Raw genomic sequence first — 11,728 nt, 5'->3', positions numbered from 1 at the left:
ATCTGCGCGGTGTACATGATCTCTGCTGCTGGAAGAGGTATTCGGAATTTGTTTTCCGGGTGTGGCGTAAAGAGGAAGCAAGAAACGGAGAGTGAGACTTCTGAGGCTGCTCTTGTCTAAGGTATCACGAACTGTTTGGTGTTTTGGTATTGCAGATTTGGGGTTGGAGAAGTGCAGATTGGGATATTCTATTTGACAGATTCTTGGACAGAAGCTTTGATTCATTCGTTTCAATGTCAAGAGATTTCTCCACTGGCTTTCATCCGATATCTGTTTCGTTTTGTTCGTTTGGTTCGGCTCGGTTGGTTTGATGTCTCGGGCACTGACAGATAACGCCTGTGGATCGTTTCACAGGCAGCGATCACCGAACTTCACCTGTATCCCCTTGTAGTTTAGTGCTCAAAAACAAGCATCATCCCACTGAAAGCACACAGTCGCGTGCTCGACGGAAAAACCCTTGTTCCTGGGTCTTTCATCTTCAACCAAGCTAGCTTCTCATTTCTTGGAAGCAACCAAAAACGGCGGCGTCACAAGCCGAAGCATTTCTCAGTTGTGTTTATGTTTTCTACTTATGTTGTGCTTTATATCCTCATTGCTCCTCTTCCATTGAAGGTCCTGTGATCGATTGTTTTTCCCTCATCACAATCGCTGTTTACTGTGGATCCATATCGCGGCGCGTTGTGCGTTGCGTTGCGCTGCACGACAACGCATAAAGTTTGATTTGGAAAGGATAATAAACACACGCGCATGCAAAGCACATGTACGCATTGAAGACACCAGCGATATATATCACTCGCTGTCGAAGATCTGGCTTCCTCAGCTGACGGATCGGAACGACGAGAGCTGTTGACGCGACTTGGTTGCCTGGGGACTTGTTTGAGAGCAGAACACAATTGCTTCAACATGGCTTCTCCTACCGAAGCCACACAGGCTTCGCAGGCCTTACAGGGCGATACGATCGTCGTTAGGCATCCTCGCGAGCGACAGAACCCCACGACACCTCAACCTCAGGAAGCAGGACCCCAAGATCCAGCTGCGGTGACATTACCTTCGACGGAGATTCCAAATTCGCCTATCGATCCAAACGAATCCTTTAGAACCGAGATCAACGAGGACCGACCGGCCGTCACGGTTATCCCATCGTCACTTACACCGCCCCCCTCCACCCAGGTTAACAGCCATGCCAGTCAAGCTGGTCCCGGTCCCTCCAAACGAAAGTTCTCTGGCTCCCAGCAGTCGTCAACACTCTTCTCCCCACCAGCTACCGTACCCAACAACATACGCGAACGTCCTGTAACAACGGAATTCCTCCCTCCCGCTCCACACCAGGTCCTCGAAGCGTCCGCCGACGAGCTTCGCGTCATGCTTCAATCGGCTCTAGCAGAACAACAAAAGCTCAAGATGGAGACCGCTCATCATAAGCTACAGTATAACTTGTTATCTATCCAGGCAGACGATGATGCCAAGCGTGCTGCTGTGGAACACGAGATGATGCGTCGCGAGGTGGACGCGTTACGGAATGCAGAATTCACCCGAATGGCTAGAAAAGAATTTGACCAGCCGTCCGAGGCATTACAAACAAAATACTTGCAGATGAAGACGCGGTATGAGGCCATGCTACAAGAGAATGAGATCCTCCAACGCCGGGTCCAGACGGCAAAGAAAGTCATCAAGCAAAGCGAGGACGAAAGCATTGCTCTTCATGAAGAGCGAGATATGTTGCTGAGACGAATACGCGAGAACAGAGAGCATATGCAGATGCTCTGTAGACCTGGGGGTATATTTCACGCAGTTATGACACCCAAACAGAAGGTCGCTGTCGTGACACAAGGGCATAGGAACTCTCAACAACAGCAGGCTTCTAGATTACAAGGCGAGCATGGTCTATCGGCATTGTTGCAGGCTATGAGCCAGGATAACAACAGCGCACCTTCGACACCGATGCATTCTCACCGCCCTGCACCACGCGTCGGGAAACACCACCGCAACTCGCAATCCATGTCGTCACTACCCACGACGCCTATGAACCGGCCGGTGGGTACAAACGTTGGGCTTCTTCCATCGGTGGATCTGGTACCTCACTCGGAGCCTCATCGATACTCCCAGAGACAGTTCATTCCTACGACACCTGTGGCCAAGACTGACCGCCGCCGTAGGAGTCGAGAGAGCACTATTTCAGCAGACGATAATGAAGAGCTAGCTAGGCAGGCGCTCGAGTCGGTTGCCGCAGCTCAGTCGTTTACATCGCAGTCACGAAACCGGAGCGACCAGGACGGAGAGGTATTTGATAGCCAGGCTAGTCAAGCTGCAGCAGAGATGTTGCGGCGAGATCCGCGGCAGAGCTTTGAGGTGGCCGAAACCTTGAGAAACACACCAGGACCAATGGAGAAGACAGTTAGCATGCAGGAGAGATTTCTTTCCCACCGAAATGGAGATGGCGACAAGCGAAAATTCAGCGGCAACCATTCATCCACCGAGGAGATACGGCTCGATCAAGCAAGTCCAGCGAAGAAGTCCAAAGTAGTTGAACCAATGGTCGATGAGCAAGATAAGCTAGGACTGGGGATTCAGTATAGACAGTGAAATGTCAGATCAGAAGCAGATTGCAAATGGAGTTCGGGGTATGATATAACGACGGCATCGGCACAGGGGGCGTTGAAGGCATTACATTTGGCGAGTTTGTATATATATGTTGGCGTGATCAAAAGAGGGTAGAATGCTACAGCGGGATTCGTGTATGAATGGAAAGATTGTTGAAGTTTCAACAGTATCGAAGCTCAATCAGAATGTGAATGTCTCATGATGAGCGGTGCACAGCCATAGACGCCACACGCAGGGATCTTACCCGACGCTCCGACAATTCAAGCCACACTTGAAACATTACCCGAAGTCTGAAGCCGGTGTCGAGGATCCACTTTGGCTCATGGCAACGGGACGGGAGTGTTCCGGCTTTCGGCGGGGGTGGAGGATAATGGGTAATGGGATATTTACTTACCCGGCTCATAAACACTTCTCTCACTTCTCATCATGAACCTCTGATCTCTTCTTTTCTCCCTCATCTTATCAGTTGGCTCCCCTGTAATCCCATAAACTCCATATACCCCAAATACCTTCATAATGTCGGCCCGTCTTCACAAAGGCCTTCAAGGCGTCCTCGCCAAATCCCCTTCCGACACCGTAATCCTTTCCGCCGTCCGCACTCCCATCTGCCGCTCCTACAAGGGCCAGCTCAAGGACGCATACCCAGAGGAGCTCCTCGCCAGCGTCCTCAAGGCCACTCTCAAAGCACACCCCGAGGCCCCCGTCGACGATGTAGCAGTCGGCGTGGTGCTCTCCGAGCTCGGCGGCTCCAAGGCGGCGCGCATGGCTCTCAACCACGTCGGCTTCAAGAACACCACCAGCTTGTACACTGTGAACCGCGCGTGCTCTAGTTCGCTGCAGGCCATCGCTGCTGTGTCAGCGCAGATCCAGACGGGCATGATCGACACGGGTATCGCGGCTGGTATGGAGAGCATGACGAGGAATTACGGAAGCAGAGCTATTCCTGTGGATGTGTGGCCGGAGCTGAAGACCTCGCCCAATCGCCATGCGCAGGATTGTATCATGCCTATGGGTTTGACGTCGGAGAACGTTGCGGAGCGATATGGTGTTTCGAGAGCGGACCAGGACGCTATGGCTGTTGAGTCTCATCGTCGTGCTGCTCGTGCGAGAAAGGAGGGTCGCTTTGCGGAGGAGATCGTACCTGTGGAGACGAGGTTCCAGGAGGTTGATAAGCAGGGTAACAAGGTTGGCGAGGAGAAGCGCATCACTGTCACTGCTGATGATGGTATTCGAGAGGGTGTTAGCATTGAGGCGCTTGCTAAGCTCAAGCCTGCTTTCAAGCCCGACGGTGCTTCAACGGCTGGAAACTCAAGCCAAGTCTCCGACGGTGCTGCCGCCACCCTCCTCATGCGCCGAAGCACAGCAACCGCCCTCGGCCTCCAAGACCGCATCATCGGAAAGTTCGTCTCAGCCGTGACAGTCGGCTGCGACCCCGATGAGATGGGCATCGGCCCCGCCCTCGCTATCCCCAAGCTTCTCGACCAAGTTGGTCTCAAGACGGAGGATGTGTCGCGGTGGGAGATCAACGAGGCGTTTGCCAGTCAGGCGCTGCACTGTGTGAGGGAGTTGGGACTCGAGGATGCGTGGGCGAAGGAGAAGGTTAACCCTGATGGAGGCGCTATTGCACTGGGACATCCTCTTGGAGCTACGGGAGCGAGAATGACAAGTACGCTTTTGCATGGACTTAAGAGGGATGGTGGTGAGGTCGGTGTTGTGAGTATGTGTGTTGGTACGGGTATGGGTATGGCTGGTTTGTTTGTTCGGGAGTAGAGATTGATATCCGGGAAGGAAGTTAAAAAGTAGATTGGGGAGTAAATGAAATTGAATATTGGGTTATTACGCTTGATGCTGATAATGGGAACGTTGGCGATGCATGATGCTGGAGCATGGAGAGGAAACTAAGGGTTGTGATATGCGTCGGCAGCTTGTAGTCTCGGGTCACAACGGTTCGATAGCATCGATACGTTCCCATGAAACAGTCCGTTTCGGTTGGCCATCGTTTCAATTACCAGTGATTCAATGGTCAAATGTGAAAAAGTGTGACGGGGGCAAACCAGTATAGCATCCCATCAGCCTGGGAATACAAAACCTGTCTTAAGCAGATAGATGTTTTCTGTGGCATTTCTCAAGGGACATCGATTGAAAACCGATGTAACTTGGGCTTGGGGAAAAAAACCATGTTGCTCAAGCGGGTTAATATAATAATAGCCATGGTCTGGGAGTCCTGATGTGCCAACGACAATTCACTCGTGATTGGCTGAGAACGAGGGCAATCTACACATGCATGCATTGTCAGTTCATCGTATGACAATCGCCGGTGCCAGCATATCTTCATCACAACCAACACTCGTCATGACTTCTTCAGCTTCATCAGCTTCATCAGGGTGGCGTTGATAACGCTGATTTGGAAAAGGGGGTTTCCGGAACGCCGGTCTTCAAGCGAGTAATACTCTGTACTAACGTTATCAATCATTGACTAGACTAACGATCTATGAATGCTAGACCCAACAGCTGGTGTTGGGTGGCCCCGGACATAATCTAAGACACTTGTCCATGCCTGGGCTTGGTTGGTCAATGGTCTGTTCCAGGGTATGAATGTGGCTTGCGTCGAAAGGCTGACTGCAGGCATTTCAGGGAGACACAAAGAATGCTTGCTTTGCTTTACTTGTTGGGTTGGGTTGGATTGGATTGGATTATATGTATTCTGATAAAAAATATTTTCGCCCCTTGCCTGTCTTCCCAATTAACCCGTCAATCACTCTAGTCATCTAACGTAGCGACAAGTGAACCAATTAATCATGCCTGCCACCCCAAACGCCTAATAATAATAACAATGATGATGATGATACAATTCGTGTCTATACGACTTCAATGTCGATGATGTTTGACTTGAATGGCCCTGTTAGAGTTTCGTTTGCTGGTGTGCCCTCCTCGAATGATGTGTAGTCCACATTCTTCTTCTCCTTTGTCCACACAGCATTCCACGTCCCCTTTAGCTGCAGGGCCGCCCCCTCAAAAACCTTGTCCATCGGGACAACAGGTTCCTGGAGGGTGAATTCCCAAATTGCTGCTCGGCCAGGCAGAATCTCAATTAGAGCATCATCAGCAGGCGGCCAGAGCCGTGATGCTTCAATCTGCATGATGTCAAGTGGTTTGCTGTCGCCCTTTGGTGTGATGTAGAGAATGCCAAGAGAAATGCCCAAGGGGTCCAGGGGTGAGCCGTAGCTGAGAATGGTGACGGGCTCGTCATTGTTGTTCCTGACGGTTGCGCGGATGAGAACAGGATCCTTTTCCTCCTGGGTGATGGAGACATCGAGCTTTTTTAGTGCAGCTGGCATCCTGAATGATAACGCGGCGTCTGGTATGTAGCCTGTTGGTGTGAAGAAGGCGATAAAGGTGAGTGCGACTGTGAGGCCGATGAGTAGGCGTACAGCTGAGGACGCGAAGATGGCCATGGCATGAGCTCGGTTTTTGAACGGAACCCGCGAGGCAACAATGAAAAAAAAAATTGGAAATGAGTGAGTTGACGTCAAAGGAACAAGGGATTGTTTCAGTCCCTGTATCACGTAGATGATGGCATAAAGGAGAGTGAGGCGAGTGTGAACGTGAATGTGAGTGTGAGGATGAAATGAAGATTTGATGCCCAAGAAAATGAAATGAGCGTGCGGAGGAGCTGAGCTCAGTAGGTACACTACGTCCCAGTAAAATAACTTAAGATAATAATTAACCTTACGTCTGAGCTAAAAGGTACGCGACTGCATCCCCTAACCTAACGCAAGATCCAGGGGCTCTCAGTATCTCACGTGCACTAACTAGCATTGCATTCTTTGTGCTGTGCCGCCTAACCCTCCCTTATAAAGGTGGCGCAAAGAAACTGTCATTGCAGTTCTAGTCCAGGGTCTACTCTGAGCTATTGAACGCCGCTATGGAGACTTTGACGGATACTCTTTAGCAGATTCCATCAGTCGCTAGCTCCTGTTCGCTTGGCGCGGGTTGTGGGCGGCGTACCGAGCTTGAGCGGACAATCTTCCGGGGTCTAGCGAGAAAAGTTTGAGTGCAGAATCCGTAAGCGACGATTTCGAGAGTCAGTTTAATAACGAGAAACGGTCGCGTGGCCCAATGGCAAGGCGTCTGACTACGAATCAGAAGATTCTGGGTTCGATCCCCAGCGTGATCATTCTTTTTGTCAATTGAGCTTCTTCCATGATGTCTTTTTGCTAGCGAGTCAGTTGGCGTCGCTAACTGGAGTTTAGATGTCTGTCAACCCCTCCATTGTGCTCCCTTTACTGTTGGGAATGGGGTAATTGATATAATCATCATGCTACGGCAATCATTATAAAGGATCTTACAATCACACTACCGCATGTAATTATTGCTATAGGATAAGTGCTGTAATTTTTGAACAGCCGTATACACACCAGCATTGAAGATTGACTACTACTGTCCTGGTCCAGGGTAAATGACGACATTTTCAAGACACAACCAGAGCCCAGCATCTGGAAACATTTGTTAAGGGAGTAATACTTCCAGTGAACTATGGTCTTATGGTGTCTCTTTGACAGACAAGTTAGATATAGAAGTATGGCCGCCTGGCTTGGTTAACTTATTGCTAGATTGAACAACAACGGCCTAAAGATGACTTGAAATGTGGCACCATCTCTCTCTACATTTTTTACGAACGTTCCCTTCCTGTGCCCTATGGACGGGTTTCACAGCTTCAACAATGGATTGAGGTTGTACCTCTGCAGACATTTGACAAAGAGTAATCTCAAGTCTCGTTCTTGTTAGCCTTGATGCCACAACTGAGGCCTTCAATTGACCCGAACATCTAGAAACACCGACAAACGCGGCAAGCCAAACAAATAAAACTCACATGCAAGAATGCATCCTCCTCAAAACTATTGAGAAACGTCTTGCCAATAGAACTCTTCCATCATAGTACGCAAGTAATGTTCTCAAACTGGCCCAAGCAAGCTTGTTTGACTTAGATTTGGCACATGCTCTAAAGATTTTGAAGTCAATGCTCTGTGCCGATCTCTGTGCGTTATTTCGAGTATCATGGGTCCCTTAGACCGGAGATGAATCGATCATCCTGACAAATCTTGTCAGATATGAGAATGGAAATGATCGGAGGCTGCGGTATAAGCTTAAGTGGTAGTGCGGAGGGGCTTGTTTAGACGGTGGGAGACATGCAGTGTAGTGGAAAGCCAAGACGTCTCGAGATTCTTTGCCATCAGATCTATCAGTTTACCGAGTGATCGTATGGTGCAATGTTTTCGGCTCGTTGGGCGTTGGCGATCATAGCTGCCATCGAAACAATTATTACCATCTGGAAATCACATGCTGTCAGCAATCTGATACACCATCATGCCCAACTCTTCTACTCAAATCCGTAAACAATACCTCTATCCAATAATCTCAACTCATAACGCTATAGAAACAGCCTGTCAAATAACAAACCACAATCTCCTTCCTCAACGGCCCAAAGCCGTCTCAAGTCAAACGGGGAATCACCTTGTTTTAATATATTCACAAACAACCCTTCCAATCTCGTAACCTTGATTTACGACGATCTCTTATAGCCTTGACCGATCCTCTTGTGGGGCGTTCTCATCCCAGCTGACGATGCTACATGGTGTGTTTCGAAAGGGCATGACGCCCGGACCTGACTTGGATCCTTTTTTAATCTTGGGAGATCTTCGATTTTGTTACATCGGACAGAGTCAATTGCCAAAGTTAAAGTTAATTGTGTAGATCGGAAGATAAACTCAAATAGCGAAAATAGCATAAACATACGGTGATAGGAGAAGGTGGGGGTGATCTTGGGAGTCAATTTTCGGACAATTAATTCGAGAATCGCCAAGATTGGAGAGCGGAAATGGCGCGTGTCAAACATATTGACATGCCCGAAACGAAACCCTGAATCGGTCCACACCAGGACGGATCAATATCGTCGCAAGCCCCCTGCTCCCGAGTCCAGACGAGTCGCAGGGTATCAACTCGACATTCGTATAAGTATTCACGATACCTCGAGTCCCTCAGCATGTCTTCATCTTCTTCACAGCAGTCATCCCTTTCATTTCTTCATTCGTTCATTTTTTTTTTTTTCATTCTCTTCACTCTTTTTAAATCACATTCGTTCGATCTGGTCTATCGTTCAAAATGAAGCTGCTTGCTGGTCTTGCTCTCGCCTCTATGGCTGTCGCTGCGCCCCTGGTGGATAAGCGCGCTCCTACTCCCTTGAACGTTGAGTTGAAGATGCAAGGGAACTCAAAGGTCAAGGCTGTTATCACCAATAATGGGAAGAGCAACTTGAAGCTTCTCAAGGTTGGAACATTCCTTGATACGGCTCCTGTTGAGAGGGCTCAGGTTTTCTCTGCTGGTAAGACTCCTGAATATGAGGCATGAGTAAGATGTGTAGCCTGCTTGGTGCTGAGGGTTGAGTCTGCCCATAGAACTCAACCCTCGCCAGCACAGTAGGGAAATATTCTCTGCCACATCCCCGACATTGCATTCATCTGGGCATCCTTCTCACAAAGCTGTACATACTGACCCCCAACAGAGAAAAAGACTGTCCCCTTTGACGGTGTTCGCATCGCCCTCGACACCACCCAGCTCGATGACACCGCCTTCCAGAGCATACCCTCTGGCAACTCCTATGAAGTCGAATTCGACATCGCCGAGTTCCACGATCTTTCCGCAGGCGGCAAGTTCAGCGTCCTCTCATCCGGCGCCCTATCCTTCGCCCAGGAGAACTCCACCGAGTTGATCGGCTCAGTTCCCTTCTACTCCAACCGTCTCGAAGCCGAAGTCGACGGTCCACAGGCCTTCTCCGTCCGCACCGCTTTCCACCAGAAGCGCGCTCAAGTGCAGAGTGATTGTTCTGGCAGCAAGCTTCAGGTCACTCAAGCTGCCCTGTCGAACTGTGCTAGACAGGCTTCTGCTGCTCAGCAGGCTGCTTCCAACGGTCCTGCTGCGAAGGTGGAAGAGTACTTCAAGAACTCTGACGCTGGGACTCGCTCGACAGTCGCTGATGTCTTTGCCAAGATCGCTGCCGAGTGTGGGTCGACCAACGCTGGAGACACTAGATACTACTGTACCGATGTTTACGGCGCGTGCCAGAACGGTGTTCTTGCGTATACTGTTCCTGGAGGAAACTACATGGCCTACTGCGATCTGTACTTTGAGCGTCTTCCTGCTACCACTTCAACTTGCCATGGTCAGGACCAGGGTAACACTAACTTGCACGAGATGACCCATCTTAACCAGATCAAGGGAACTTCCGACTATGGTGGTTATGGATACAACTTCCTCCAAAGCTTGACTGCTGAGCAGAACATCAACCACGCTGATACCTATGCTCTGTTCGCCAATGCTGTCAGCCTGGGATGTTAGAGGGTGGATGGGACAGGTAGCACATAGATGAAACTGAAGGAAGGGCTTGGGGGATTGTGGAATTTGGATCATGTAGGGCGCACAAAAGGCAGAACTTGTATAGGTAATCCACTAGATCATGTGAAACACCGCTGAATGCAAATATCTGTTTGAGAAGGGCCCGTCTGATAATGCTCGCTTGAAACACAAAACGTTAACAAAAAACAGAAGAGAAAAGGATAATAAATTCTCAGGGAGCAAGGAAATATCAGTCCTTGACATAAGGGGTCGGGATAAACCCAGTAAAGGATATTCTAAACTGAGTAAAGATATACTAAGATTAGGCAAGTTTATCCCAAGTGTTTTTGTCATTTCGGGTCAAAGTCCTGGTTTTCTTTCCTCCTATACGTTGGCCAATGTGATATTGTCAAACTAAACCACAGTGCCAAAGGCCTGTATAAAAGTGTAAGGACCCTACACTAGGGGCCTAAGGTAGTAGGGCTTATATTTTGTATAACAGATATGTTATAGCTTCTGCTGATAAGACGACGCGCGAAACAGTCGGAGCGGGCTGTACAGTGCCCGAGTATCGAAAATATGTGGACTCAATTCATTAAGACATCTAAAAAACAAACAAAGAGCAGGCAGTGACTATTGAGGCGGATAGCGGTGAGATGATAGCACGCCTGCTTCCTTGGACAGGATATCACAAAGGGTCCAGAAGCTTGCACAATCCATCATAGAAGCGCTTGACCTCCCAATGGCTGTACTCCTCAAGTGTGCTGCGATCCTTGTCAAGAAATTCGAAGCCGAACTGGAAGAGCTCCGCGGTCATGGCACCCTTCCAACTGGGACTTGTCACCAGTCGCTTCCTCTCAAGTTTCCTGCTGCGTAACTCGGCGTGGTCCTGAATTTCCTTTTTAAGTGGCTTCCAGTCAGCAATCTCAGACAGCACCATCATCAAGGACCAGACGTGGTCGGACCAGAGAGGTTTCCCGGCTTGGTATTCAGGATGTTGGTACATCTCGGGAGATGCTTGTCGCGCCCAGTCGAGAATATAGGGCGTGTTGAGATTTGGGTCGGAATTAACGAAGAAGACGAAGCTTTCGGTCCGCAGAGCTGGGTGATCAATCCGAAAGTGGACGTACAGGGACCGGACCTGCGTCGCAATAGTTCTGGCAAGGGCACGCCTGTGTTGCGAGGAGGGCTTTGGGGTGCGTGTGATGGCATCACGCAGATTGGTAGGCTGCTCAACGCACTTGTAGAGTAAGCCGCGCTTGAATCCAAGGTCGATGAAGGGATCGAATACCAGGGTTCGAGCCTCTTCTGGTCGGTTCTCATCTGTAGGTAGTCTCTCTGTAACCGCTGCCAGACACGGCTTCAAGGCCTCTGGCATCGCTGTCGTCCATTCGATCAATCCGGAGAAGGCATTCTCACCCACGTACCATTTGGCTAGATGTCGCGGGCCTTCTGGGCTCAAATCGACATTGTCTACCCAGTCTGACATTTTTCTTTGCGCCAGTTGTTGAACTTTTCAGTCGAGAGTTTTGCGTTACGAGTGGCAGAACTGAGCCCTAAGCTTCGAGAGTATCTTATTTATTTGGAAACTGGACGAAACGTATGCGATCAAGTTACCCAAGTAAGGTACTAAGGCGCAAAACGCTGCTAGAAGGGGGAGGAGGAGGATGGTTGCATCCCGCAATCACTGCAAACTTACATCACTCAGCCGTGTTAGAAGACAAGCATCACATCT

General features: G+C 49.6%; 5 protein-coding genes and 1 non-coding gene across 6 annotated transcripts; 4 read left to right on the top strand and 2 right to left on the bottom strand.

Moving 5' to 3' along the window:
* Positions 1–903: 903 nt before the first annotated feature.
* J7337_008173 (uncharacterized protein) lies at positions 904–2,583 on the top strand (the record flags this gene model as incomplete). The annotated part of the gene is made up of 1 exon (XM_044825796.1): positions 904–2,583. One exon carries the CDS (start codon positions 904–906, stop codon positions 2,581–2,583), a length of 1,680 nt encoding a protein of 559 aa, XP_044678713.1.
* A 534-nt stretch (positions 2,584–3,117) lies between these two features.
* Positions 3,118–4,371, top strand: J7337_008172 (uncharacterized protein; the record flags this gene model as incomplete). Its single annotated transcript, XM_044825795.1, has 1 exon — positions 3,118–4,371. One exon carries the CDS (start codon positions 3,118–3,120, stop codon positions 4,369–4,371), a length of 1,254 nt encoding a protein of 417 aa, XP_044678712.1.
* A 1,088-nt stretch (positions 4,372–5,459) lies between these two features.
* J7337_008171 (uncharacterized protein) lies at positions 5,460–6,056 on the bottom strand (the record flags this gene model as incomplete). Its single annotated transcript, XM_044825794.1, has 1 exon — positions 5,460–6,056. One exon carries the CDS (start codon positions 6,054–6,056, stop codon positions 5,460–5,462), a length of 597 nt encoding a protein of 198 aa, XP_044678711.1.
* A 650-nt stretch (positions 6,057–6,706) lies between these two features.
* Positions 6,707–6,778, top strand: J7337_008170. The gene has a single exon. It is a non-coding gene; the product is annotated as a tRNA-Arg (tRNA).
* Positions 6,779–8,763: 1,985 nt separating this feature from the next.
* Positions 8,764–9,996, top strand: J7337_008169 (uncharacterized protein; the record flags this gene model as incomplete). The annotated part of the gene is made up of 2 exons (XM_044825793.1): positions 8,764–8,983; positions 9,164–9,996. The coding sequence occupies 2 exons, from the start codon at positions 8,764–8,766 to the stop codon at positions 9,994–9,996; spliced, it is 1,053 nt and encodes a 350-aa protein (XP_044678710.1).
* A 685-nt stretch (positions 9,997–10,681) lies between these two features.
* J7337_008168 (uncharacterized protein) lies at positions 10,682–11,482 on the bottom strand (the record flags this gene model as incomplete). Its single annotated transcript, XM_044825792.1, has 1 exon — positions 10,682–11,482. One exon carries the CDS (start codon positions 11,480–11,482, stop codon positions 10,682–10,684), a length of 801 nt encoding a protein of 266 aa, XP_044678709.1.
* Positions 11,483–11,728: the final 246 nt, after the last annotated feature.

This window comes from Fusarium musae, chromosome 6 (assembly GCF_019915245.1).
Source record: "Fusarium musae strain F31 chromosome 6, whole genome shotgun sequence".
NCBI classification, from domain to species: domain Eukaryota; kingdom Fungi; phylum Ascomycota; class Sordariomycetes; order Hypocreales; family Nectriaceae; genus Fusarium; species Fusarium musae.
The sequence above is the reverse complement of the archived record's forward strand: the minus strand, read 5'-3'. Positions and strand labels throughout refer to the sequence as shown.